The sequence below is a fragment of the Cervus elaphus genome, chromosome 14 (assembly GCF_910594005.1).
Source record: "Cervus elaphus chromosome 14, mCerEla1.1, whole genome shotgun sequence".
Taxonomy (NCBI): domain Eukaryota; kingdom Metazoa; phylum Chordata; class Mammalia; order Artiodactyla; family Cervidae; genus Cervus; species Cervus elaphus.
In genome coordinates this window covers 26,234,681-26,260,881 of record NC_057828.1, presented here as the reverse complement: position 1 = coordinate 26,260,881, position 26,201 = coordinate 26,234,681, and the positions used below count along the sequence as shown (strand labels likewise).

The 26,201-nt window shown below is 39.5% G+C and overlaps 1 protein-coding gene across 5 annotated transcripts in view; it reads right to left on the bottom strand.

Annotated features, from left to right (window-relative positions):
• MARK1 (microtubule affinity regulating kinase 1) overlaps nt 1-26,201 on the bottom strand; it is a 139,475-nt gene that overhangs the window by 3,263 nt on the left and 110,011 nt on the right. For 2 of the 5 annotated variants that reach the window (XM_043922803.1, XM_043922806.1), the window contains exons 12-16: nt 24,140-24,293; nt 15,969-16,162; nt 12,337-12,437; nt 10,746-10,910; nt 9,072-9,326 (exon numbers count right to left, since the gene is read on the bottom strand). In XM_043922803.1, the coding sequence (XP_043778738.1) occupies nt 9,072-9,326; nt 10,746-10,910; nt 12,337-12,437; nt 15,969-16,162; nt 24,140-24,293 (869 nt within the window). Of the gene's footprint in view, nt 1-2,771; nt 2,817-9,071; nt 9,327-10,745; nt 10,911-12,336; nt 12,438-15,968; nt 16,163-24,139; nt 24,294-26,201 lie in introns of all 5 variants that reach the window. The other 3 variants (XM_043922801.1, XM_043922802.1, XM_043922805.1) reach the window with 3 other exon arrangements.

Genomic DNA, 26,201 nt, shown 5'->3' with positions numbered 1-26,201 from the left:
AATGGTAAAATTAATAATTATTTATGATTCAGAAGATGCTGTAATTAAATTTGTTGAGTAGTTATCCAAACAGGTGTTACAATTTTAACTTCTTAATCTAACTAACTTGCGTGTGATTTAAAGAAAAAAAAAGGATACAATTTGAAAGGAATTTATATTCTACTATATAAATATTTTATGCCTGTATGTACATTTTACATCAATATTATCATATAATGTATATTCATGTATATGTTTATATTTATACATTTTTATGTATTCATTTACATATCTGTTTTCCTCCTCATTCTTAGATATTTCAACAGACAAACCTCTGCCAACTATGCAAACTTGAAAAAATTGGGAAAAGAGTAAGTGTAGAAGACAAATTTCCAAAGACTATCAAGCAACTATGGAGAGCACTTATCTCAGTGTCTTCTCTATTAATCTCTCTTATTTGTTCACTAAATCTAAGCTATGACATCACAGGTCTCTGGGTGTGTGTGCAGATCCAACCAGAGTCATTCACCAGGACCATATGCAGAACATGGGCCATGGGGTCAGTGTGCTAGGGTGGGGAGGTACCCAGGAGACCATGTGATTGAACACAAATTTTAAAAACAGAACTGACAACTGGGAAACTTAAATCACTTCTCCACAGTGAAAAGCGAAGACTAGAAATCAGATGTTTTACTCCAAGTCTAGTTTTCTTTCCATTCCATCAAGGAAACCTGGTGACCTTAAGACAACAGGCACGTACAAGGTACTTTTCTACCTGTATCTCAAAGGCATCACCACTGTTGTAACATTAACTGTACAAAGTGCCTGGACATACTGACATCAAAAGTAACAGCTAACACTGACTTAGGAGTACTTACTGTGAAGTGAAGTGAAAGTCGCTCAGTCATGTCCAACTCTTTGCGACCCCATGGACTATACAGTCCATGGAATTCTCCAGGCCAGAATACTGGAGTGGGTAGCCTTCCCCTTCTCCAGGGGATCTTCCCCACCCAGGGACTGAACCAAAGTCTTCTGCATTGCAAGTGGATTCTTTACCAGCTGAGCCACAAGGGAAGCCTAGGTACCAGGGCTTGTTCTAGGTGCCTAACATGTATTAATTACTCATCTACCCCTTACAACAACCCTAGGAGGCAGTCAGAGTGAGGAAGCATGGGTGCAAAGGGTTAAAGTAACTTTCTTAAAGGTATACAGCGAGGTAAGTGGCACAGCATAGCTCACACCCATGAGGTCTGGCTCGAAGCCAGCACTATTCACCACCATGAATAGGACAAAACCTCACTGTAACAGGTTCGGTCCCACCGGTGCTCGTTACTGCTTCTTCATCTGTAAAATGTCTACTTTTCACTTGGCTGTCATGAGGATTAAATGACCAGCTGGTACCTTACTGATAGTAGGTATCTGATAAGTTTGTTCAAAAGCAAAAAAAAAAAAAAAGAGAGAGAGAGACATGTAGTCACATTAAAAAGATAAATGCATGCAGATTAACTGCAGTATCGGCAGCCACTTGTGACCTTACATGCTGTTAAATGTCTCAGAGGAAAACTGAGTAGAAAGATAGGATGAGTTGCAAGAAGGGGGCTCAAGACTAAGTGACTCAGCGAGGGAGGGGCTAACAGCAAGAGTCGTGCGTGTTTATTTAACAGGCAGACGGAGGCTGAAAATTGTTCTGCCTCCCTCTGGCTTCCTACTATGGTGACTTGGGTACCTAACCCCAAAAAAGAAACATTTCAACTATTATGATTAAACTCATACACAGCAGAGTTTGTGAAAGAAACTACACAGGGACACTCAATAAAGCTTTTCCAAAGCTGACGGTGGTTTTTTATTTTGGCCGCATGGCAGGTGGGATCTCAGTTCCCCAACCAGGGACTGAATCTGCGACATGTGCACTGAAAGTGCAGTCTTAACTACTGAACCACCAGGGTTTCCAAAGCTCATGGTGTCTATTTTACAAGTAATTTTAAAAGGAGAAATTAAATTGAGGCGTGCTTAGCTGGTCAAATATAATCCCTGAATCCCAGGCCTCTGTTCTACTGAGGAACTGCTTGTCAAGGTTCTAAGGTTTATGCTGTACCCCTTAATGCTGGTGTACGTTCAAAATAATTAAACGTCTTCATTTCTTAAATTTCCCATTTATAAATACAACACAAGCACTAACATGTCACTAATGTGGTCCACACCAGTGGCATCAATGCCCCTCCCTGCCAATCACAAACCCTAGGGGTAGGGCCCAGCCACCTGGTTCATCCAGCCCTCCACCCTATTCTGACTGTGCTCAAGTTTGCAATCCATCACCAAAATGAATACACAAGCAGTATTAAGTGTCAAATAAAATATGGCAGGGTGAGAGTTTTGAAATGTGGTCCACCAATGAATAGTCCCCTAAAATATATTTTCTAATATCACAGCTTCCTATGTATTTGGTTACCTCCATGTTCTGGGTTATTTGACTAATTTTATTTACATCATTTTTGTGAGAAAAGGATCAGTATATTTTAATCTATTAATTCTTCTGCATGTTTAAGACATGTTTTTTAATAGGACAGAAAGGCTCTAAGGCATACAATTCAAAATAATGTTTAGAAAACACAAACAAAGCTAATAATAAATACTGGGCAACATTAGGAAAACCCATGCCAATATAAAACTATAAACGCACATTCTGTCTAGTTATCAGTTCTCTCCATGTTTATTAAGTGCTGTTAAGTATTTCAAAAGAGCGTCTTCACACACGGGGACCTAGCAGCGAAGTATTAATAGTGGCTCCTCACCTTGAGGTGTCGGCTCTGCCACTGGCTTCGCCTTCACTTGGATCCCTCAAAACAAAGTGAAGGTTGAGATTTAATGATAAAAGTGAAAAAAATTACCAAGAAAACCTGTATCTAAAATGATTTTAAAATTAACTTGTTGAGCAAATTTCTAGCATGACAGATCTCTATTACTAGTCAGTCTAATATCATTTATGTTTCTCATCATAACCACACTTGACTATCATTTATTGAGCGTCTACTGGGTATTGTCAGAGAGGACATGCTAAGTGATGGCTTAGGATTTTTACGTGATCTTCCAATTTCCAGCCATGACTTTAAAGTCATAATTTATCTTTTCACTTTTAGTTCAATCTAAAGTTAAAACTATTTAATAATTATAGCAGCAAGATTTAACTTCATAATGGTTATTAACCATAACTGGAGTAGTCGCTCAATTTAGAAAAATATAAATTAATCCTGCAGTGAGAAATAAAGCTCAACATGTAAGTATTTCTGAAAATAAATACTAGTTTTTAAATACGCAAGTAACGTATTTCAGAAATTATGCTAATGATTCATGCACATGATAAAATATTACAGCACACCAAACAGCCTATCCAAGCAGGTGAGTCTAAAAACATGAATTCAATCTTAAAAAGAAACACTGATCTTACCTGGATATCCACCTGTGAAATAAAACCAGGAAAACTCCACTAACTGTTCTTTTGTTGAATGTAATTAATAATTTTAAAGTCTACCAAAATTTTAACTATTTGTCATATTCAAAGGTAATTAAGTATCTACATAAGAGTATCAAGTTATAAACCAGCTGAAATATACTGAGATGACTTGTGGTAGCAAAACAGTACTAAACAGCTGGGAAAAATCAACAACTTGAATCCTTAAGTTAACATTTTCTTAATGTTTTAATCATTCCAGAAACATTATTTATGTAAAATGAATGCAACAGGAGTAAAATCAGTACCACTTTCCTCATCCCTCAAATTAATAACAATGCTGTATATCAGTACAACAAGCTCTAAAACTTCAACCAGTTAAAATGTGAATGCCTTATATACTTCTCAGGGTTTTTAACTGTAGGAATTTCGTGACAGACGTATTAGGTAAAAACCATTTACCTATCTGAATTAAAAAGGAAAATAAGATAGATTCTCACATCCAAATAGGTTTTCTTAAATTTATATTTTTAGTAAGTGGCATCTTCCTTGGGAAGTATAGTAAAAGTTCAAAGCCATTTACACAAACCCTTTTTTACTACAGCACACTGAAATACACATTTTTCAGGAGGCTCAAATGAAGCGTGCATTTTGAGTTACATGTAGATATACTGATAGATACTGAGGGGCAGTCTTTTGACTGGGCAAGAAAGATAATAATGCCGCTGATTCCTGCCGCTAAGATAAAATTCCTCTAACAGGAAGGGACCTACGTTGCACTGGACTTTTCTACGGCTGGCAGACTGCTGCCCACCTGTAAGCATTAGGAATGAAACACACCTTAGGCCCTACTTCCCTTGTGGTAACTATTTGCAACTGATTTGTCACATCGTTCCCCATATCCTGTTCGTGCCTGCCTGGATGCCACGAAGACATTGGCTGAAAGAATTTCTGCTATTTGGCAACGGTTTCAAACAGTGCATAAGTCAGCTCCAAGCAGCCGCGGAGGGAGGCACCTGGGGACAGGGAAGTGCAGCTGGCTGTAACAGCACATGTGGTGCGTGCGGCACGGTTCTCCAATATTGAAAAGTTTAAAAAAGCCACATATCTTATATATAATCAGCTGAACTAATCAGGTTATTCCCTATATAAGAACTATGAGGTTTGATATAATCTCCAGTCTATACAGGTGGTATACAGAACTCCTCCAAAACACATCATTCTAAACACTATTTAAGACTTTGGAAATAGAATGTCTACATCCTCCCCTGATGGATTATTCTAGTGTAAATCACTTTACTAATTAGAAAGTTCTTTCTTAAGCCCAGAAAACAACTCTTTCATGTGGTCATTCTGGCGTCCAGCTTCTTACTGGCCAAGGAGAACTACTAGCTGGCTTCTTTGTGATAATGGTTTTCAAATACATGAATGATTAACTCTGAACTATTCTGTATCCTTCTTTTCTTAAAGCTTAATAATCCAAATTCCTTTACTTTTTCCCTATAAAATCCTATTCCCCCCCACCCCCCGCCATCTTTTAAAGCCTTCAGTAGCACATTGACTGAGTTGGTTCCTGAACCTGTGAGGTGTCTTGGCCTGCAAGTTGGGTTTGAGCCAGCCCTGCCCCCAGCGCATGGGGTGTGGTGTGGATCCCGCGGAGGCATCAGCGTGTCGCTCCATATCTTCCAGCTTTAGGTAGAGTGAGGTGAGGAAGCCAAAGGGAACACAGAGAAAGGCTGGGCTTGAGCCCAGGACAAGCTTAAGAAGACAAGTGGGAAGGATGATAACTTGACAGTTGAGTTGAGAATATTAAATAAGGCACTGAAAAAGTTCTCTACTTTATCGCCAAGTCTCCAACACCCTAAAGCTCAACAGGCTGCAAATGCATAAAGATCAGCTGCATGTCCAATCTGCCTGTTGCTAGAGAGTTCAGTGGGTTCATCCCTGGGATGGAAACTCAGGCTTGCCTGTCTTCCTGCATTCCTGTCTTCCTGAAGCAGAATCAGACGGCCCCGCCTCGAGCCACAAAATGCTACCCTTATGGCACTGCTGTGAACACAAACACATTTGTAAAGCCAAAGCTGTTCACAGCGTGACAAGTGACCTCCGAACAGAACTGAATTTCTTCTCTTCTCTAACCAAATCCAGAATTAATTAAAATATGCTAAAAATCAAGACATTAAAAAACCCTATTGGACTTCCCTAGAGGTTAAGTGGATAAGAATCCACTTGCCAATGCAAGGGACATGGGCTCAGTCCCTGGTCTGGGAAAATTTCACATGCCTTGGAGCAACTAAGCTGGTGTACCACAAGTAACAAGCTGCAACTCTACAGCCCATGAGCCACAACTGCTGAGCCCACTTGCTGTAACTACTGAAGCTGAGGTGCCCTAGAGCTTGTGCTCTGCAACAAGAGAAGCCACTGCAATGAGAAGCCTGCACACAGCAAAGAATCGTCGTCCCCACTAGCCCCAACTAGAGAAAGCCTGCACAAAGTAACAAGGACCCAGCACAGCAGAAAAAACAAAAACAAAAACCCTCTAGTTTCTGACAAACAACAGCAAACAACCTCCTCCCTCAGATCTTTCTTTCTGCCCCCTCAAGCCCTCTACTAAATGACATTGTTCAAAGGGGAATAAGGGCATGGTGGAACTCGAGAAACTTTCATACTAGCACCCCCAGAGGCTGGGTCTGAAACTTTTATTCCCTCAACCTTGTCCTCTCAGGACCTGTTTCCTTCAGCGCACTTATCAGAATGCTTAATAACTTTCTTTACTTTTTAAACTGTCCTCCACATTATTCATCTACTCATGGGATAAAAATTTACTGAATGCCACACTGCACGTCAGAGGAAGCATTCACTGTTCAGCAGGAGATTCAGCATAGAACAGAGCAAGCCAACCACAAGCCCCTGTTCTCACAGAGAGCATCTTCTCCTTGGGAGAGATACAAGACGAACAAGTCAGTCAAGGAAATCCACTATTTCAGGTAGTGTCAAGTGCTGTGGTGAAAAATAAAGCAGGAAGAGGGGGTGTGGAGGAAGAGGTGGTGAGGTTCAACAGGGAGTTGAGGAAGACCTCCCTGAGGAAGTGCCAGTCCAGCAAAGACCCGAATGAGGTGTAGAGCCAGCCACGCAGGTGTCAGGGGAGTACGAAATCCTGAACGGGTACGCCTGGGGTGTTCGAGGATGGTCAGGTGCCCTGAAAGGCTGGTGGGGGAAGGGGAGGAGTGGAGAAGATGGAGTCAGAGCAGGAAAGGGTGGCCAGACTACGGAGGCCACTGGGAGGGCTCTGAACTGTGTTCTGAATGAGACAAAAAGCAAGCTGAGGATTTTAAATCAAGGACTCACATTGCTGGGGACAGAACAGAACAAGGGCAGAAGCTAGGGCACCTGTGAGGAGGTGGAAGATGTACAGTGATTGAGACCGTGAGGGCAGTGGTAGGAGGGTTGGAAGCCACTAAATCCTGGAAATGCTGTGAAGGCAGCGCCAACACAACTGCTCACGGAATGACGTGTGGTACGAAGAAAGGAGGAGGTGGCAAGGATAATCCAGGCTCAGGGTCCGCAGCAACCGAAGGACGGTGTCACCATGACCTGAAACGGCACAGGCTGAGGGAGGGACAGGTTTGGGGAAGAGAAGCAAGGGCTGAGATCCGGACAGGTTCTGTTGGAGAGTCTATTTCACAACCAGGTGGAGAGGCCGAGTAGACAATTGGATACAAGTCTGTCTTTCAGAAGAGCAGTCTGGGTTAAAAATATAAACTGAGACTGTTAACATATGATGGAATTTAATGGCATGGGCCTGAGTGAGATCACCAAGGAGAACCAGATAAGACAATGTGTCCAAAAATCATGCCCTGAGGCAGGCTGGTATTTAGAGGTCAGGGAAGGGCAGGGGGACCCACAAGAACCAGCAAAGGAGCCTGAGAAGGGACAGGGAGCCCTTGAAGGCCAAGTGAGGAAAAGGTTTCAGCAGTGTTAGGGGGGTCACAAGACAATCAGGAACTGGCAGGAAGGGAGGGGCTATATCAAGAGCACCTGAAAGAGAGCCTGGCACATGGGAGGTGTTCACCTTTGTTGAACGCCTACATGGCGATCTTCCATCCTAACCTCCCAATGATGATCTCTAAGGCATGTTCTTGCTCTGACATCTGGTCCTGACTTCTTGTCCGGTGCTCCTTCGTATGTTCTTTCTATGATCTAAATTTTATTGCAAATAGAAATATTTTGCACGATGCTTAATGTACAATTAGTAATCAAGCATTAAACTCAAAATCTATTTTCCTTCACCTTAAAATCAATTCTGGCTTAACCATAAGAAAGTACTGGCTTTTAAAAATGGATTTAAATTGCCAGTCAAATGCCAACTACTGATAATCTAACTGGTGCCCAGCAGAGGGTCACCTAGCACTACTTTCCACAGCCATGGTGACAGTGCGGGAGCTTTCAGGTCTTTATCACTGTGACGTGGTAACTGCTCAAATGGTATCAAATCACTGTCTGGTATGGTTAGAAATTGACTTTGCATGAGGGTATTTAAAGTTATAAATTTAGCTGCGTGACCTTGGGCAAACCAATCCATGAACAGAGTCTATATACAGCTCCACAAAAAGGGAAGAGGCTACAGACACTGCTTCTCTTTTCTACACCCACTCTCCGAAACCCTAGGAACACTAATAACATTGCAAATTAAGTATTTAAACAATATTTTTTAATAATAAGTATAATACTTTCTTACCCATAATTTCTTATTTGCTCAAATAACTACCCGGTATGGAGACTTAACTTCTTCCCTAGTGGGAGCCCTCAGGGCCTTGCCCACACGCCTCTTGCCATTCACGGTTCATTCTGTACTGTGGCCAGTGGTAGACAGTCTGCTCCTTTTGGGGCTGAATCTTGAGGCCACAGATGCCGTCTCTTCAGCTTTGAAACTTGTTCAGCACTGAGCACAAAGCTTTGTACATGCAGGACTTTCGTGGGCCTTTAGCAGGACCTGATAGTGGACCAAACTTACATCAACCTGCACTACGTTCGGCACTTGTATAATCAACGGGTATTATATACTTATGTTACTTTTTAGAAAGGAGTACAATTTCACAATATTACTGAATTAGATTACTATACTTGTATTCCTTTTGTGTTTACTGTGTTTTGATGTTAAGATTTTATGATGCTAAATTACATAAGCAACATCTGTGACTCCAGCACATAATAGGCTTTCCAAAAGTCAGAATAAAAGGTGGACTACATGTGTGTATATGTGTCATTAGTGAGCGATTTAAAAGTATTCTTCAGTACCAGTTGATGGACAAATGTCACATTTAATTCTCTTTTCTAAACAGAGGCTTTTAAGTAGGGAATATTTTTTGTTAGAACATACAGTTTTTTATGTCAAGTTATGTTCCTCCCGCTCTATTTTACAGAATTTAAAAATTCTCATTTTGTTCTTTTTTTTTTTTTAAGGAAAAATACTTTATGTCCTCCTCGATCTTTTTCTTCAAGCTTCTGTAAAAAGAGCATGTCTTAATGAAATGTCATAAACCCATTTTGGAAAAAAAAAATTACTGTAGAGAAGGAAAAAAAAAAAAGCAAATATCCGTTAATCCCTAGAGGAAATGAAACACGGCAGTGCGTTGGTACTGACCTGCGGACGAATTTGGACGTTATTTTGCTTATTATACCAGTGGACGTGCCCCTCCTGGCGTGCGTGAAGGCCCCCGGCTCGTGGGACGGGGAGGCGGGCGGCCCGTTGTAGGCGGCGCTGCGGCGCTCGCGGAGCTGCTCCCCGTGGAAGGTGCTGCGGCTGGAGCTGCCGCGGGGGAAGCGGGTGCGGTCGGGGGTCGAGGCGCTGATACTGTGAGCAGACGGCGACGCAGCGGGCACGCGCTGGGTGGTGCTGCTGAGACACGGGAAGATGCGTTACACAGGTAACCACGGAGAACGGTTTTGCTCATGCTAAAAACTGGTAGAAAGTTGCCATGGCTACTTTCATGCGGCCCTGTTCTATTCGTTCTGGTGACAGATATGATGTTCTGTGTGTGATTACATGTGTTCACTGTAATTACCAAGACACTATCATTTCAGACTAAATGCCTTTTATAAAAATTTAGTTACTAAAGATTAAGAAAGTGCTGAAACAATTTCTCCATCTCTTTTTTGATGTTCTTTCTCAAGCCTTCATCAAGCATGGTAGAAAAGCTTTTGCATACCTATATAAAAATAATATGTGCAATACATATATTTAAAAAGCCTATCGAATTTTTGCCTAACTAAAAAATTTATTGTATTTTGATTCAATTTGTTTGACTTAGTATGAATAGAATGTTAGATTTCGAATTTAAAAAATAGATATGCAACAAGCAACAAAGGTTTATTGCATAGCAGAAGAAACTATAGCAGTATCTTGTAATAACCTATAATGGAAAATAATTTCAAAAATATGTGTATATGTATAACTGAATCATCTTGCCATGCACCTGAAACATTTTAAGTCAACTATACTTCAATAAAATATATGTATTAAGGAAAAAAAAAGAAATTACTGAAACAGGGATATAAAGATATATATCACATATACATATATTCCTGATACTGGAATTCAGTATCAGGAATGCCAAACATGGGGCACTGCATGCAATTTTTTGTCCCCTCATTGTTCTCTTAAACCAGTCAGCAATGTGGAACACAAATTTTATTGTTTATCAAAGGGCTTTGAATTGAAGGCTTATTTCCTATTTACAATTCACTCCTGAGTGACAGTAAATGCTACCAGATACCAACAATATGATTAACAAACCTATCAAACATGTTTCTGAATTTGAGAATTCTTAACATGCAGAAATACCAGAAAATAATTTAACTTTATAACTGAAAGGGATCTTTGAGATTATCTGTTTCACTGATAAGAAAATTAAAAGTTCTTCTTAAGGATAAGTGACTGGCCAGAGCCAAGAAGATTAATCAGGTCTCAACCCCCAGTCTTGTGGGTTGGAATGTTTGTTTGTTTTTAAACCATAAAAACTCAATTTATTTAAATGATAAATTAGGAACAACCCTTTATTTCATGGATGGGTTTGGATGGGTTTAAAACAAAATCCTTGAAGAAAATTCCTCTAGAAAATGACTTAAATTATAAGCAACATTTCTGGTAACAGCTGGAGGATGTAGTAAGTTTATGTTATAATTTAACTTTACCTCTGCCATAAACACTGAGTCTTTCAAAAAAGCTCTTAAAATGTGATGGCTATCAGGTATTTTTATATAGTGCTATATTTTTTAAAAACTCTTAATGACAAACGAAATGCAACCAGCATGTTACCCGGGCCTGTAAGCTTCAGAGCTGTCTTTAATGGTTGGCAGTGTGACTTTAATAGGATGGCCGGAAGCAGACATGGACTTCTGGTGCCGGGGTCGTGCTGAGGGCACAGCAGAGGCCACGGCGGAGCCTGCAGAGGACATGCTGCTCGCGGACATCTCTGTAAGGCTTTCAACATAAGCCGGTTGAGAAGATCATGGAGATATAAAAAAGAAGAAAAGCTGTAGTTTACTAAAATTTAAAAATTAGATTTTAAAAAGTCTAATATCTTTCATGACAAACACTTAAAAGAAATCAACAACAGTGGTATTATTACTGACTAACAACAATACAATATTGTTAACAGTGTACAGGGTGAATTTATCACCACCTTCCATGGAAAAGATTTCACACACTCTTGTTCTATACATGTGAATCTGAAATCTATAACATTATTTTTATGGGTAAAACGATTATGACCAGAGACACTTCACACTTTCCAAAAAAGAAAAAAAAAATCACAGTTTGGTGTGATTTATTAATGTGGCTCATCGCCCACTAATCAATAAGAATTCATAACTGTAGCAAAAATCCTCTCTCTTGAAACATCATCAAAATGCTTTTAGCTCAGTTTTAGGTTAAACTGCTACAGATTAAAGGAGCTGCAGATTAGGATTTAGTAAAGGGAAAAGAATAAAACAGAAATCAATTCCCGATAACCTCTCTAGCCTAAAGGCTCTTATGTCCAAGGAAGATTCATTTACCTTTCTATGACTCATAGTAACATTTACTTTAAGTACCTATTAACTGAGAGGAAATAAGTATAAGAATGGTCTGCCAAGTCTACTAAAATGACTAGGGATGGAACTAAACAGAATTTATTACAATAAACTCCATCATTTGGTGATCTACTGATGAGCAGTCCTTACAACTCAGGATGAAAAGAAGTCAAATTTTTTAAATAATAAAACATGATTTATCATTATTTGAAATAAAACACTCTGAGAACTGTGTGGTCTCAATGATCAGTTGAGATGGCCACATTTCTTTAGAAGAAGGAAAACACAGTCTTATGTACTTGTATATAATGATGATTAGACAGGGTGGGTGGGAAGGGAGAAGGTAAGAAGGAAGCAGCAGAGGTATAATAGAAAAAGATTCAGGACTTCCTGGTGATCCAGTGGCTAAGATTCCAAACTCCCAATGCTGGGATCTCAGGTTCAATCCTTGGTCAGGGAACTAAGATCCTACATGCCACAACTAGGACCCAGTATGGTCAAATAAATAAATAAATACTTTTTTAAAAAGAACAAGATTCAAATAATGAAGATAAGATTAGGACACTGTGATAGGTTTTGCTATAGGGAATTATTTACTATCAGATTTTATTTAGACAATCATAGATTAAGAGATTTACCTCCTATTTTCCCTAAATATTCTTCCATTGCTCTGTTCTGCTACACATGAGGAGGTGCCTTAGGAAGCATGGCTGCTTGCCACCTAACTAGTGATTCTGTTTCCTTTCCTCTTTACCTGTTCAGCTACAGGAGTTGTACCAAGAGCACAAACGCAAAGCAATGGCAACGGCAGCCCCACCGGGCGTGGTGACAGTTACCTGCTGTCTTTTCCGTTCTGCAACGCCGTGTATCGATCTGTGGTTCTTTCACAGACATACGTGTTCCTTCTTGCCATGCTACCTCCAGGATACACATTGTTCTTTAAGGAGGGAAAAAAAAATGACACACATTAAAAAATTCTAGCTGTAGTTGTGGAAAGCCAAAGAAATGAATTCAAGCAGCAAGTAACTCTGGAAAACTCCATGGTGGACTTTTAACTTATCAGAATCTTATACTAAAAGCTCTCTCTCCCACCTCTCTCTTGAAGGAATAAAAGGCAGAGCATAGCAAGTGCCTCACCATGTTTTTAGCTGACTGTCCTGCAGCAGCAGCTGTTTGGAAGCAACAAAAAAGCTGGGCTTTATTCACGCCTCTGTATGCTGGCGATGGGGTGGTACACAGGTAGCTTGAGGGGGCCATGCACCAGAGACAGCCCCACGCTAAGTATCGCTTAGCTCCACACTAAGGGTCATCACAGACAGGAACCCTGGGGCCCTGACAGTGGAAGGCCACTCTGAAGCCTGTGGGTGTCCATTCTGCACCTGCTTGGGAAACTCTCACAGCCCTGGCAACGTAAAGAGACCAAAACGTGTGCCATGCCACCCAGGGGAATATTTCCTCTTTTCAACTACATAGATATACAGTGTTTTAACTAATAAATCCCTAATTTTTGAACATGTAATTATTCCTTACTTTGCTTTTAGAGATTACTGAGGAGGTTTAACTGGAGATTAAAATTTAAGAGGAAATTAACTGGAAATTTTAAAAGTTAGAGGGAAAAATCCTGGAAATAAATAATAGAAAGAGGGAAAAAATCCTGGAAAACTATAAAACTACAAAGAGATTACTAGAAGTCTGTAAAATTATCCCATGGGATAATGTAGCAATATATGAATCCATCTTTGATCATTTCACTGTCTTGGCTGAACTGTCACACGAGTAACCTAATTTTAAACAAAAAATCTAATTTTGAATAAACTGATTGTCAGATATGCTACCATACCTCCCCTTTAGAGACCTCTTAAACGTTTCTGACTGCCTTCAGTTAAGACTGCTTTCCTTCTCCAAGTGTGATGGGTGAAGCGCTTCTTCAAAACGGGGCCTTCTGAGTCTGTGCTGCTCACAGGCCGCCTCCCTGGCCTTGTCCCTTTCATGCCATTGACGCTAATACTAAGTGGCCAAGAGAAAAATTTCTCAACCAGAATCTTTTGGCTTATGTTAAAAAAAAATAAGTGTGGCATAATAAATCTGAATGTAAGCCAATGCCTTCTTTAAATGAAAAAAATGTGCTTTGGACACCCACTATGCACGTGACCACTAGTGATTCTGAGGAAGCAAGTGTGCTGGTATATAACAGGAGGACATAAATGTGGGGAAACAACAGTGAACAATGCAAGGCAGCATACAGCTAAGAGCTACATAATGTGGTCCTGTGATCAGAAAGGCCGATAAGGTAATTTTAGAGGATTCAGTTACGGGAGGCTCCAGTAAGAAGCAGGACTCGAAATGATCTACAGAAGTGGGATTTTCATAATGTGAGGGGGAACTTTAAGCAAGAGCACCACATAGAGACAGTGGAAACCGCTGAGTATATTTATGGGAAAATAAGACCATGCTGAGTTGAAATGACTGGTAAACAGCAGAATGGCATGCAATAAAAGGTGAAATTATTTCTTTCTGTTATATGCGGTGATGACACTCTGGCAACCGTCCTCTAGTCGATATGTAAGTAAGAGGAAGTGATCTGTCTAAAAAACTGTTTATAAAAATATATTAAACCCTATTGCAGTCAAATCATTTCCAAATAGATCAGATGGAATGTAAGTGGTCATATCTATTAATTCTTAGAGTGGTTATATACAGCTATTTCATAGACCAAGAGGTAATGATCACATCACATATTTTTAAAACATATGGTTTCCATTATGTGTATAAAACAATAGGTACTGGGGAGTTTAACCCATTTACAATTAAGATTATGTTAGGCTTTCTGGTACCTTATTTCATGTTTCCATTTAAACTGTTTTTTTCTTTTTTCTCTCCTTCCCTACTTTCCATAAGCTAGATCACTTTTTTTTCTTCTATTGGCTTAAAAGTTATACATTTTATTTTTGTTCTTATATTTTTTGTCCTTAAGTTTCTGAACTCATTTTTGCTTACTGCTACAGGTGTCCCTTGTTATAAAATCAGGATTAGCTCTAGGACCCTTGCAGATTCCATGATCTGTGGAGGCTCAACTCCTTCACATAAAATGACTGAGTCCAGTCAGCCCTCCGTGTATCCACAGGTCCCCTGTCCACAGCTTCAACCAGCCATGGATGGAAATCAAGGGCTGACTGTACTGATTTCCTAAACCTCCCTCCCATCTTCCCTTTTAAGGCATATGCTTTTTCCTTTAATTTCTATCCCTATCCTCACTTCCTGGATATCGTCCAGAATTTTGGTTCTGAACTTCCACTGTTTTTTTCTTTTTTTGTGTATGTTATCACCATACATACTGTAATAAGTTAGCTGATTGCTTTCAAATTCCATATATTTCACAGAGTATTGTAGATACCTTTCTCTTCCTATGAGTATAGTTCCTCAGACAGCAGTGTTTTCAAGTGGATCATTGTATCACAAGAGTTGAAATACTTTACTCATAAGAATATTCTTCTTTACATATGTGGTCACAAAGAGTCAGACACGACTGAGCAACTGAACTGAACTGATACTTTTTTTTTTCCCTCCCTGCCCCCTGGCTGACATTTATATGACAGTCTGGTTGGGTATAAAATTCTGGATTCAACGTGCTTTTGATACTTTAGAAAAAATAATATTTTTTATCCATTTATCTTCTGCATCCATGTTGAGAAATCTGATGTCAGTTTGCATCTTGTTCCTTTTTAGGTCACCTTCTGTCTCATTCTGAAACCTTTAAAATTTTTCCTCTTTGTTTTTGGAAAGCCATATATCCCACTTTAATGAGCCCAGGAATAAGTTTTCCTTCTATCTTCTGTATGCCCTTTTGAGTCCTTTTAATATGAAGTTTTCCATCTTTTTTTTTTATTGTTATTACTTCTTCAAATATTTCTTCCCCTTCATTTTGCCCCTTTTTCTTTCTAAACTCACACTTCCTAAATGCTACTAATTCTGCTTCTATCCTTTGTATGTCTTGGCTTTCCTTTATATTTTCTCTTCATTCTTTGCTGCTGCCTTAAGGTAGATGTCTCAATCTATCTTACAGCTCTCATTATCTAATTTCTATAGTTTTCTGTTTTAAGTAGATAATGTGAGTTAACTCTGTAAATAAATTATTGCTATAGTCTGCCTTCACTGAACAGTTTATTTGTAAACATAAAATTAAATGCACCAATGAAATATACTATCAAGTAAATATCACAAACATGAAAACTGAGGCAGGAAAGTTTAATGTACTTTCCTTGTGATAAGGTAAATGTTATTTTAAGAATTCATATTTTTTTGTTCTTAAACTACATTTATTAGAAGCTTGGCCCTCTTTGCATGTTCTTTAAATGTATGATTTACTTTAAATTTTGAAACTTAAAAAAACAATTTTAAACCTTTAAATAAAAAAATTTCAACAACAAATAACTACAGCATATTGCAATATGCCAGAATAATTACTCACACTTGGAATAGTTGAAGACTTTTTCCTTTCTGGCCCTACAAGAGGGCTTGCAGTCATCTCACTTTTTGATCCAACTGTTGTGCTGCCAAGTTTACGAGCCACATCTTTGTCCCACTCCTCTTTCTGTTCACTTTCCACGCTGTTAGCCTGAGGCCTTTTGGTATATGATACAGCAGGAGGAATGGATGGACCAGCTGTAATTTTTAAAAAAGCGTAATTAACTGAAAAGCAACTGACATGTTTTCTTCTCACAAACAGAAACTTTTTTATTAAAAATAATCTTTATTTGCATACTTTACACTTTGAGCTAAGATTAAACTGTTTGATTACAAAAATTAGGTCAGCCCCTGAAAACAGTATTATATTAATCATTCAGTAATATAAATCTGTGAGAGGAGGAGCCAAGATGGCGGAGGAATAGGATGGGGAGACCACTTTCTCCCCTACAAATTCATTGGAAGAACATCTGAACGCTGAGCAAACTTCACAGAACAACTTCTGACCGCTAGCAGAAGACATCAGGCGCCCAGAAAAGCAGCCCATTGTCTTTGAAAGGAGGTAGGACAAAATATAAAAGATAAAAAGAGAGACAAAAGAGCTAGGGACGGAGACCCATCCCGGGAAGGGAGTCATAATAGAGGAAGTTTCCAAACACCAGGAAACCCTCTCACGGGCGGGTCTGGGGGGAAGTTTTCGAATCTCGGAGGGCAACCTAACTGGGAGGAAAAATAAATAAAACCCACAGATTACATGCCTAAAAGAAACTCCTAGCAGAAAAGTACCCCTGATGCCTGCATCCGCCACCAGCAAGTGGGAGTGGAACGGAGAGGAGCGGGAGGCATTGCTTAGGGTAGACCGGGCCCAAATGCCCTGAGGGCAATCGGAGGGAGCTAATGTGAGATAGCAACTTAAAGGGGGGATAGCAAGAGAGAGAGAGAAAATTAACTGGCCCGAACACACTGCCAGCCATTCACAGAACAAAGGGACTGAGCAATTCCAGAGAAGAGCTAGCTGGCTGCAGACCAGCCCATCCCCACCGGAGGCAAGAGGCAGGGGGGAGGGGAAAGGGGCAAATTCGGCCCCAGAGTCGGCACCCCCTACCAAACTGCAAACAGGCCTCCAGTTTCTAACCAAAGATGCCTCCAGTTTCTAACCAAAGACTTCCTCAGATTCTAGATGGTCGACATCCGCCGGGAGGGTCGTGGCTGGAGGCCAGCTCCCAAGAATAGACACAAGGAGCACACAGGTGCTCGGAAACTGAGGCTGGGACCGCGGAGGGGAGAAGGTGCACCGCATCCGGGGAGAGTGTGCCCGTCAAGCTCCTGGCTGCCTGAGCCGAAAACTGGAACCGCACACGACGCAGGGCCTGCTCCATGTAGAGCAGCCGGGAGCCTGAGCAGTGTAGATGGGGAAAGCACACACCCGTGAGTGGGGCAATCCCAGTGTGGCCGGAACACTGCAAGTTCTCCCCACACAGTGATATCTGCTAAACAAAGGGAACCACTTCAGAAGGGACCGGTGTAACAGATTAAAATCCCTGTAGATAACACTGACTACAACGGAAGGGGCCTATAGATATCGAGAAGTGTAAGCTGGAATGAGGAGCTATCTGAAACTGAGCCGAACCCACACTGACCGCAACAGCTCCAGAGAAATTCCTAGATATATTTTTACTTTTTTTTTTTAATTAAAAAAAATTTTTTTTGTTCTTTCCTTTTTTTATTTTTTCTCTTTTCTTTTAAAATTCCCTATTACTCCCCCATTACTCCTTAAATTTCATTTTCATATAGTTTTACTATTTTTTTTAATTAGAAAAAAAATTTTTTTTCTCTTATTTTCTTTTAAAGTCCTCTATTACTCCTCTATTACTCCTTAATTTTAATTTTCATTTCACTATAACTTTGCAAAAAAAGAAAAAAAAGGAGAAGCCATATTTTTAAACCGAACTTCATATATATTTCTAAAATTTTTTGTGTTTTTAATATTGTATTTTTAAGAGTCTAACCTCTACTCTAGATTTTTAATCTTTGCTTTTCAGTATTTGATATCAATTTTGGACATTTAAGAATCCAATATTCAGTTCCCATTTTTACTCAGGAGTGTGTTGATTACTCTCTCCCACTTTTGACTCTCCGTTTTCTACCTCAGAACACCTCTATTTCCTCCCTTCCCCTTCTCTTCCCAATCCAATTCTGTGAATTTCTGTGGGTGTCTGAGCTACGGAGAACACTTTGGGAACAGAGAACTGCGTAGATCTGTCTCTCTCCTCTTGAGTCCCCCTTTTTCTCCTCCTGCTCATCTCTATCTCCCTCCTCCCTCTCCTCTTCTTCATGTAACTCTGTGAACCTCTCTGGGTGTCCCTCACGGTGGAGAACCTTTTCACCATTAACCTAGAAGTTTTATTATCAGTGCTGTATAGTTGGAGAAGTCTTAAGACTACTGGAAGAATAAAACTGAAATCCAGAGGCAGGAGACTTAAGCCCAAAACCTGAGAACACCACAAAACTCCTGACTACACAGAACATTAAGTAATAAGAGATCATCCAAAAGCCTCCGTACCTACACTGAAACCAACCACCACCCAAGAGCCAATAAGTTCCAGAGCAAGACATACCACACAAATTCTCTAGCAACGCAGGAACATGGCCCTGAGTGTCAACATACAGGCTGCCCAAAATTACACCAAACACATAGACCCATCTCAAAACTCATTACTGGACACTCCATTGCACTCCAGAGAGAAGAAATCCAGTTCCACACACCAGAACACCGACGTAAGCTTCCCTAACCAGGAAACCTTGACAAGCCAATCGTCCAACCCCACTCGCTGGGTAAAACCTCCACATTAAAAAGGAACCACAGACCTCCAGAATACAGAAAGCCCACTCCAGACACAGCAATCTAAACAAGATGAAAAGGCAGAGAAATACCCAACAGGCAAAGGAACATGAAAAATGCCCACCAAGTCAAATAAAAGAGGAGACAGGGAATCTACCTGAAAAAGAATTTAGAATAATGATAATAAAAATGATCCAAAATCTTGAAAACAAAATGGAGTTACAGATAAATAGCCTGGAGACAAAGATTGAAAAGATGCAAGAAATGTTTAATAAAGACCTAGAAGAAATAAAAGAGAGTCAATTAAAAATGAATAATGCAATAAATGAGATCAAAAACACTCTGGAGGGAACCAACAGTAGAATAACAGAGACGTAAGATAGGATAGTGAGGTAGAAGATAAAATGGTGGAAATAAATGAAGCAGAGAGGAAAAAAGAAAAAAGAATTAAAAGAAATGAGGACAACCTCAGGGACCTCTGGGACAATGTGAAACACCCCAACATTCGAATCATAGGAGTCCCAGAAGAAGAAGACAAAAAGAAAGGCCATGAGAAAATACTCGAGGAGATAATAGCTGAAAACTTCCCTAAAATGGGGAAGGATATAGCTACCCAAGTCCAAGAAACCCAGAGAGTCCCAAACAGGATAAACACAAGGTGAAACACCCCAAGACACATGTTAATCAAATTAACAAAGATCAAACACAAAGAACAAATATTAAAAGCAGCAAGGGAGAAACAACAAATAACACACAAAGGGATTCCCATAAGGATAACAGCTGATCTATCAATAGAAACCCTTCAGGCCAGAAGGGAATGGCAGGACATACTTCAAGTAATGAAAGAGAATAACCTACAACCTAGATTACTGTACCCAGCAAGGATCTCATTCAGATATGAAGGAGAATTCAAAAGCTTTACAGGCAAGCAAAAGCTGAGAGAATTCAGCACCACCAAACCAGCTCTTCAACAAATGCTAAAGGATCTTCTCTAGACAGGAAACACAGAAAGGTTGTATAAAGGTGAACCCAAAACAACAAAGTAAATGGCAACAGGACCATACCTATCAATAATTACCTTAAATGTAAATGGGTTGAATGCCCCAACCAAAAGACAAAGACTGGCTGAATGGATACAAAAACAAGACCTCTATATATGCTGTCTACAAGAGACCCACCTCAAAACAAGAGACACATACAGACTGAAAGTGAAGGGCTGGAAAAAAATATTTCACACAAACGAAGACCAAAAGAAAGCAGGAGTCGCAATACTCATATCAGATAAAATAGACTTTCAAATAAAGGCTGTGAAAAGAGACAAGAGGGACACTACATAATGATCAAAGGATCAATCCAAGAAGAAGACATAGCAATTATAAATATATATGCACCCAACATAGGAGCACCACAATATGGAAGGCAAATGCTAATGAGTATGAAAGAGGAAATTAATAGTAACACAATAATAGTGGGAGACTTTAATACCCCACTCACAACTATGGATAGATCAACTAAACAGAAAATTAACAAGGAAACACAAACTTTAAATGACACAATGGACCAGCTAGACTTAATTGATATCTATAGGACATTTCACCCCAAAACAATCAACTTAACCTTTTTCTCAAGTGCACATGGAACCTTCTCCAGAATAGATCACATCCTTGGCCATAAATCTAGCCTTGGTAAATTCAAAAAAATTGAAATCATTCCAGTCATCTTTTCTGACCACAGTGCAGTAAGATTAGATCTCAATTACAGGAAAAAAATTGTTAAAAATTCAAACATATGGAGGCTAAATAACACTGAATAACCAACAAATCATAGAAGAAATCAAAAAAGAAATCAAAATATGCATAGAAATGAATGAAAATGAAAACACAACAACCCAAAACCTATGGGACACTGTAAAAACAGTGCTAAGGGGAAGGTTCATAGCATTACAGGCTTACCTCAAGAAACAAGAAAAAAGTCAAATAAATAACCTAACTCTACACCTAAAGCAACTAGAGAAGGAAGAAATGAAGAACCCTAGGGTTAGTAGAAGGAAAGAAATCTTAAAAATTAGGGCAGAAACAAATGCAAAAGAAACTAAAGAGACCATAGCAAAAACGAACAAAGCTAAAAGCTGTTTTTTTGAAAAAATAAGCAAAATTGACAAACCGTTAGCAAGACTCAGTAAGAAACAAAGGGAGAAGAACCAAATTAACAAAATTAGAAATGAAAAGAGAGATATCACAACAGACAACACTGAAACACAAAGGATCATAAGAGGCTACTACCAGCAGCTCTATGCCAATAAAATGGACAACTTGGAAGAAATGGACAAATTCTTAGAAAAGTATAACTTTCCAAAACTGAACCAGGAAGAAATAGAAGATCTTAACAGACCCATCACAAGCAAGGAAATCGAAACTGTCATCAGAAATCTTCCAGCAAACAAAAGCCCAGGACCAGATGGCTTCACAGCTGAATTCTACCAAAAATTTAGAGATGAGCTAACACCTATCTTACTCAAACTCTTCCAGAAAATTGCAAAAGAAGGTAAACCTCCAAACTCATTCTATGAGGCCACCATCACCCTAATTCCAAAACCAGACAAAGAGGCCACAAAAAAGAAAACTACAGGCCAATATCACTGATGAACATATATGCAAAAATCCTTAACAAAATTCTAGCAAACAGAATCCAACAACATATTAAAAAAATCATACATCATGACCAAGTGGGCTTTATCCCAGGAAAGCAAGGATTCTTTAATATCCACAAATCAATCAATGTAATACACCACATTAACAAATTGAAAGATAAAAACCATATGATTATCTCAACAGATGCAGAAAAAGCCTTTGACAAAATTCAACATCCTTTTATGATTAAAACTCTCCAAAAAGCAGGAATAGAAGGAACATACCTCAACATAATAAAAGCTATATATGACAAACCCACAGCAAGCATTACCCTCAATGGTAAAAATTGAAAGCATTTCCCCTAAAATCAGGAACAAGACAAGGGTGCCCACTCTCACCACTACTGTTCAACATAGTGTTGGAAGTTTTGGCCACAGCAATCAGAGCAGAAAAAGAAGTAAAAGGAATCCAGATAGGAGAAGAAGAAGTGAAACTCTCGCTGTTTGCAGACGACATGATCCTCTACATAGAAAACCCTAAAGACTCTACCAGAAAATTACTAGAGCTAATCAATGAATATAGTGAAGTTGCAAGATATAAAATTAACACACAGAAATCCCTTGCATTCCTATACACTAACAATGAGGAAACAGAAAGAGAAATTAAGGAAACAATACCATTCACCATTGCAACAAAAAGGATAAAATACTTAGGAGTGTATCTACCTAAAGAAACAAAAGACCTATACATAGAAAACTATAAAACACTGATGAAAGAAATCAAAGAGGACACAAACAGATGGAGAAACATACCATGCTCATGGACTGGAAGAAACAATATTGTCAAAATGGCTATTCTACCCAAAGCAATCTATAGATTCAATGCAATCCCTATCAAGCTACCAACGGTATTTTTCACAGATATAGAACAAATAATTTCACAATTTGTATGGAAATACAAAAAACCTCGAATAGCCAAAGTAATCTTGAGAAAGAAGAATGGAACTGGAGGAATCAACCTGCCTGACTTCAGACTCTACTACAAAGCCACAGTCATCAAGACAGTATGGTACTGGCACAAAGACAGAAATATAGATCAATGGAACAGAATAGAAAGCCCAGAGATAAATCCATGAACCTATGGACACCTTATCTTTGACAAAGGAGGCAAGGATATACAATGGAAAAAAGACAACCTCTTTAACAAGTGGTGCTGGGAAAACTGGTCAACCACTTGTAAAAGAATGAAACTAGAACACTTTCTAACACCATACACAAAAATAAACTCAAAATGGATTAAAGATCTAAATGTAAGACCAGAAACTATAAAACTCCTAGAGGAGAACACAGGCAAAACACTCTCCAACATAAATCACAGCAGGATCCTCTATGACCCACCTCCCAGAATATTAGAAACAAAAGCAAAAATCAACAAATGGGACCTAATGAAACTTAAAAGCTTTTGCACAACAAAGGAAACTATAAGCAAGGTGAAAAGACAGCCCTCAGATTGGTAAAGAAAATAATAGCAAATGAAGCAACAGACAAAGGATTAATCTCAAAAATATACAAGCAACTCCTGCTGCTCAATTCCAGAAAAATAAATGACCCAATCAAAAAATGGGCCAAAGAACTAAACAGACATTTCTCCAAAGACGACATACAGATGGCTAACAAACACATGAAAAGATGCTCAACATCACTCATTATCAGAGAAATGCAAATCAAAACCACAATGAGGTACCATTACACGCCAGTCAGGATGGCTGCTATCCAAAAGTCTACAAGCAATAAATGCTGGAGAGGGTGTGGAGAAAAGGGAACCCTCTTACACTATTGGTGGGAATGCAAACTAGTACAGCCACTATGGAGAACAGTGTGGAGATTTCTTAAAAAACTGGAAATAGAACTGCCATATGACCCAGCAATCCCTTCTGGGCATACACACCGAGGAAACCAGATCTGAAAGAGACACGTGCACCCCAATGTTCATTGCAGCACTGTTTATAATAGCCAGGACATGGAAGCAACCTAGATGCCCATCAGCAGATGAATGGATAAGGAAGCTGTGGTACATATACACCATGGAATATTACTCAGCCATTAAAAAGAATTCATTTGAATCAGTTCTAATGAGATGGATGAAACTGGAGCCCATTATACAGAGTGAAGTAAGCCAGAAAGATAAAGACCAATACAGTATACTAACGCATATATATGGAATTTAGAAAGATGGTAACGATAACCCTATATGCAAAACAGAAAAAGAGACACAGATGTACAGAAAAGACTTTTGGACTCTGTGGAAGAAGGCGAGGGTGCGATGTTTCGAGAGAATAGCATCAAAACATGTATATTATCTAGGGTGAAACAGATCACCAGCCCAGGTTGGATGCATGAGACAAGTGCTCGGGCCTGGTGCACTGGGAAGACCCAGAGGGATCGAGTAGAGAGGGAGGTGGGAGGGGGGATCAGGATGGGGGAATCATGTAAATCCATGGCTGATTCATGTCAATGTATGACAAAAACCACTACAATATTGTAAAGTAATTAGCCTCCAACTAATAAAAATAAATGGAAAAAAAAATCTGTGATAACTGGGGATGACACAAGGACATAAAAATGTGAACCGCCTAATGCTTAACAAAAAATGCAAGTTTGGGCAGACTTGGTCTGTCTTTGAACTTATTTGACTCTCCCCCACCATGATCACTAAAGCGTCGCTGCTTCTGGTTTGCTGAGATGCTCCGCTGGACCTTCAGGTGAGCAGGGGACTGTAGGGTGCTGTTGTTTAAGTCACTGCTGGGCCGGGACCTCTGACACAAGTTTCCACTGGATAACGATTCGCCACCTTCAAACTATAAGAAGAAGAAAGACAGCCAGCATTTTAAAACAAAAAAAGTTCACAGAAACATAATACACTCTCACTCTTCCAATTTATCCCAAGTCATACAAGGAGCAATCAGAAATAAGAAAATGAAGTTTGGATACAGGACTGAAACTTGGCAAACAGGAAGGGAGAGGACCAGCTAGAACATCCTTCCATAAGAATGTGTCATCTTCTGTTATCTTGAGCAAATGGCTTTGGGTCTTCTGGGTCCAAATAACAGCTACCAATTCTTGAATTGTTATTATATACTAGCTGCCATGCTGGAGGACTTCCCTGGTGGCTCAGATGGTAAGACTGGGTTCGATCACTAGGTCAGGAAGATTCCCTGGAGAAGGAAATGGCAACCCACTCCAGTACTCTTGCCTGGAAAATCCCATGGACTGAGGAGCCTGGTAGGCTACAGTCCATGGGGTCGCAAAGAGCTGGACACAACTGAGCGACTTCACTCACTCAGCTACCATGCTAAACTTTCTATATGTGTTACTTTCTTTAATCATTACAGCAAACCTATGATCTATTAACCTTTACTTTTTAGATGTAAAAATTGAGGTTAAGAGATTCAAGAGACATCTTTGGGATTTGAATTCAGGTATTGCTGGGATTCAAACTTGGGATGAGACCTAAAATTTTTACTTCATACACACACACATTTTTTGTTTTGTTTGGCTTTCTCCACCACATTCACAAAACAAAAATGAGTTTTACTGGCTGTGACTCAGAAATTATATCAACTTAGAACTAAGCATGGTAAACTGGGGATTGATACACTATCCTCTCTGTAACACAAAAGTATTTTGTTGCCAGTAACTTCTTACTGAATCACTGGCTTTCCAATGGGAAATCTAATACGCAAAGCTGCTAACGATAAAGAGCAGAGTAGTACTGATAATGAACACTTTAAAAGACAACAGCTAACACAAAGGACATAGTAATGTGCCAGAAAGTGTTCTGAGGACTTGAGAAGTATTGATTCATTTAAACTCTTTCAGTGACGCTAACAGGTAGGTACAATTACATCCTTGTTTTATAGACCAGGAAATTGAAGCACAGAGAAATTAAGTAAATTGCCTAAGTCACACAGCTTGTTAGTGGCTGTGCTAGGGGAGGGGACGGGTGGGAGTTCAAATCCAATGACTCTGGGTCCAAAGCTCAGGCTCTTACTACTTATAGTAGTTTTACTAATTTATATCAATGCAATTCAAACTTCATTTTAATTCATGCATGGGCTAGGTTGTATGCTTATAAAATTTAAATTAATAGGAAAATTAAAGATCTCAGGAGTAAAATCTAAAATACAAGTAAAAACAGGTCAAGGTCTTTAGAAATAATCATTTATACTATTTCCCACTTCTTAAAATTCTCTTGGCTTGGCTTCTCTGACACCACTGCCCCGGCTCTTAGCATTTCTACTGAAGACCCCTTTCCTCTGCTATAACAGTACCTACCTGGTAGGGTTGTTGAGAGGATTAGATGAATTAAAAAAGTAAAGCCCTTAAAACAGTTCCTGGCACATTACTGGGAATTAATGCTATTCAACTCATTCCCTTCAGATCCAGATCTTTATATCCAAATGACTACCGAAAAGCTCCAACCAACAGGAAGTTCAAATTCAACCACCCCAAACTGAACAAACCTCCCATCTTCCCCGAGATTCACTCTTTTCCTGTCTTGACAAATACGTCTTACATAACCAGTCACCTACGCTACCAGTCATTTCCAACAGGTTATCAAATACTGTTAATTCTACCTCTTACATGCCTTGGCTTGTTGTGGGCGTCTGTCCTCTTACATCCCAGAGTTTCCTGTGCACCCTCTCCTCAGAGCATTTCCCACACCGTACCACACTATGGACTGATTCCCTCCCCTCCACACTGGG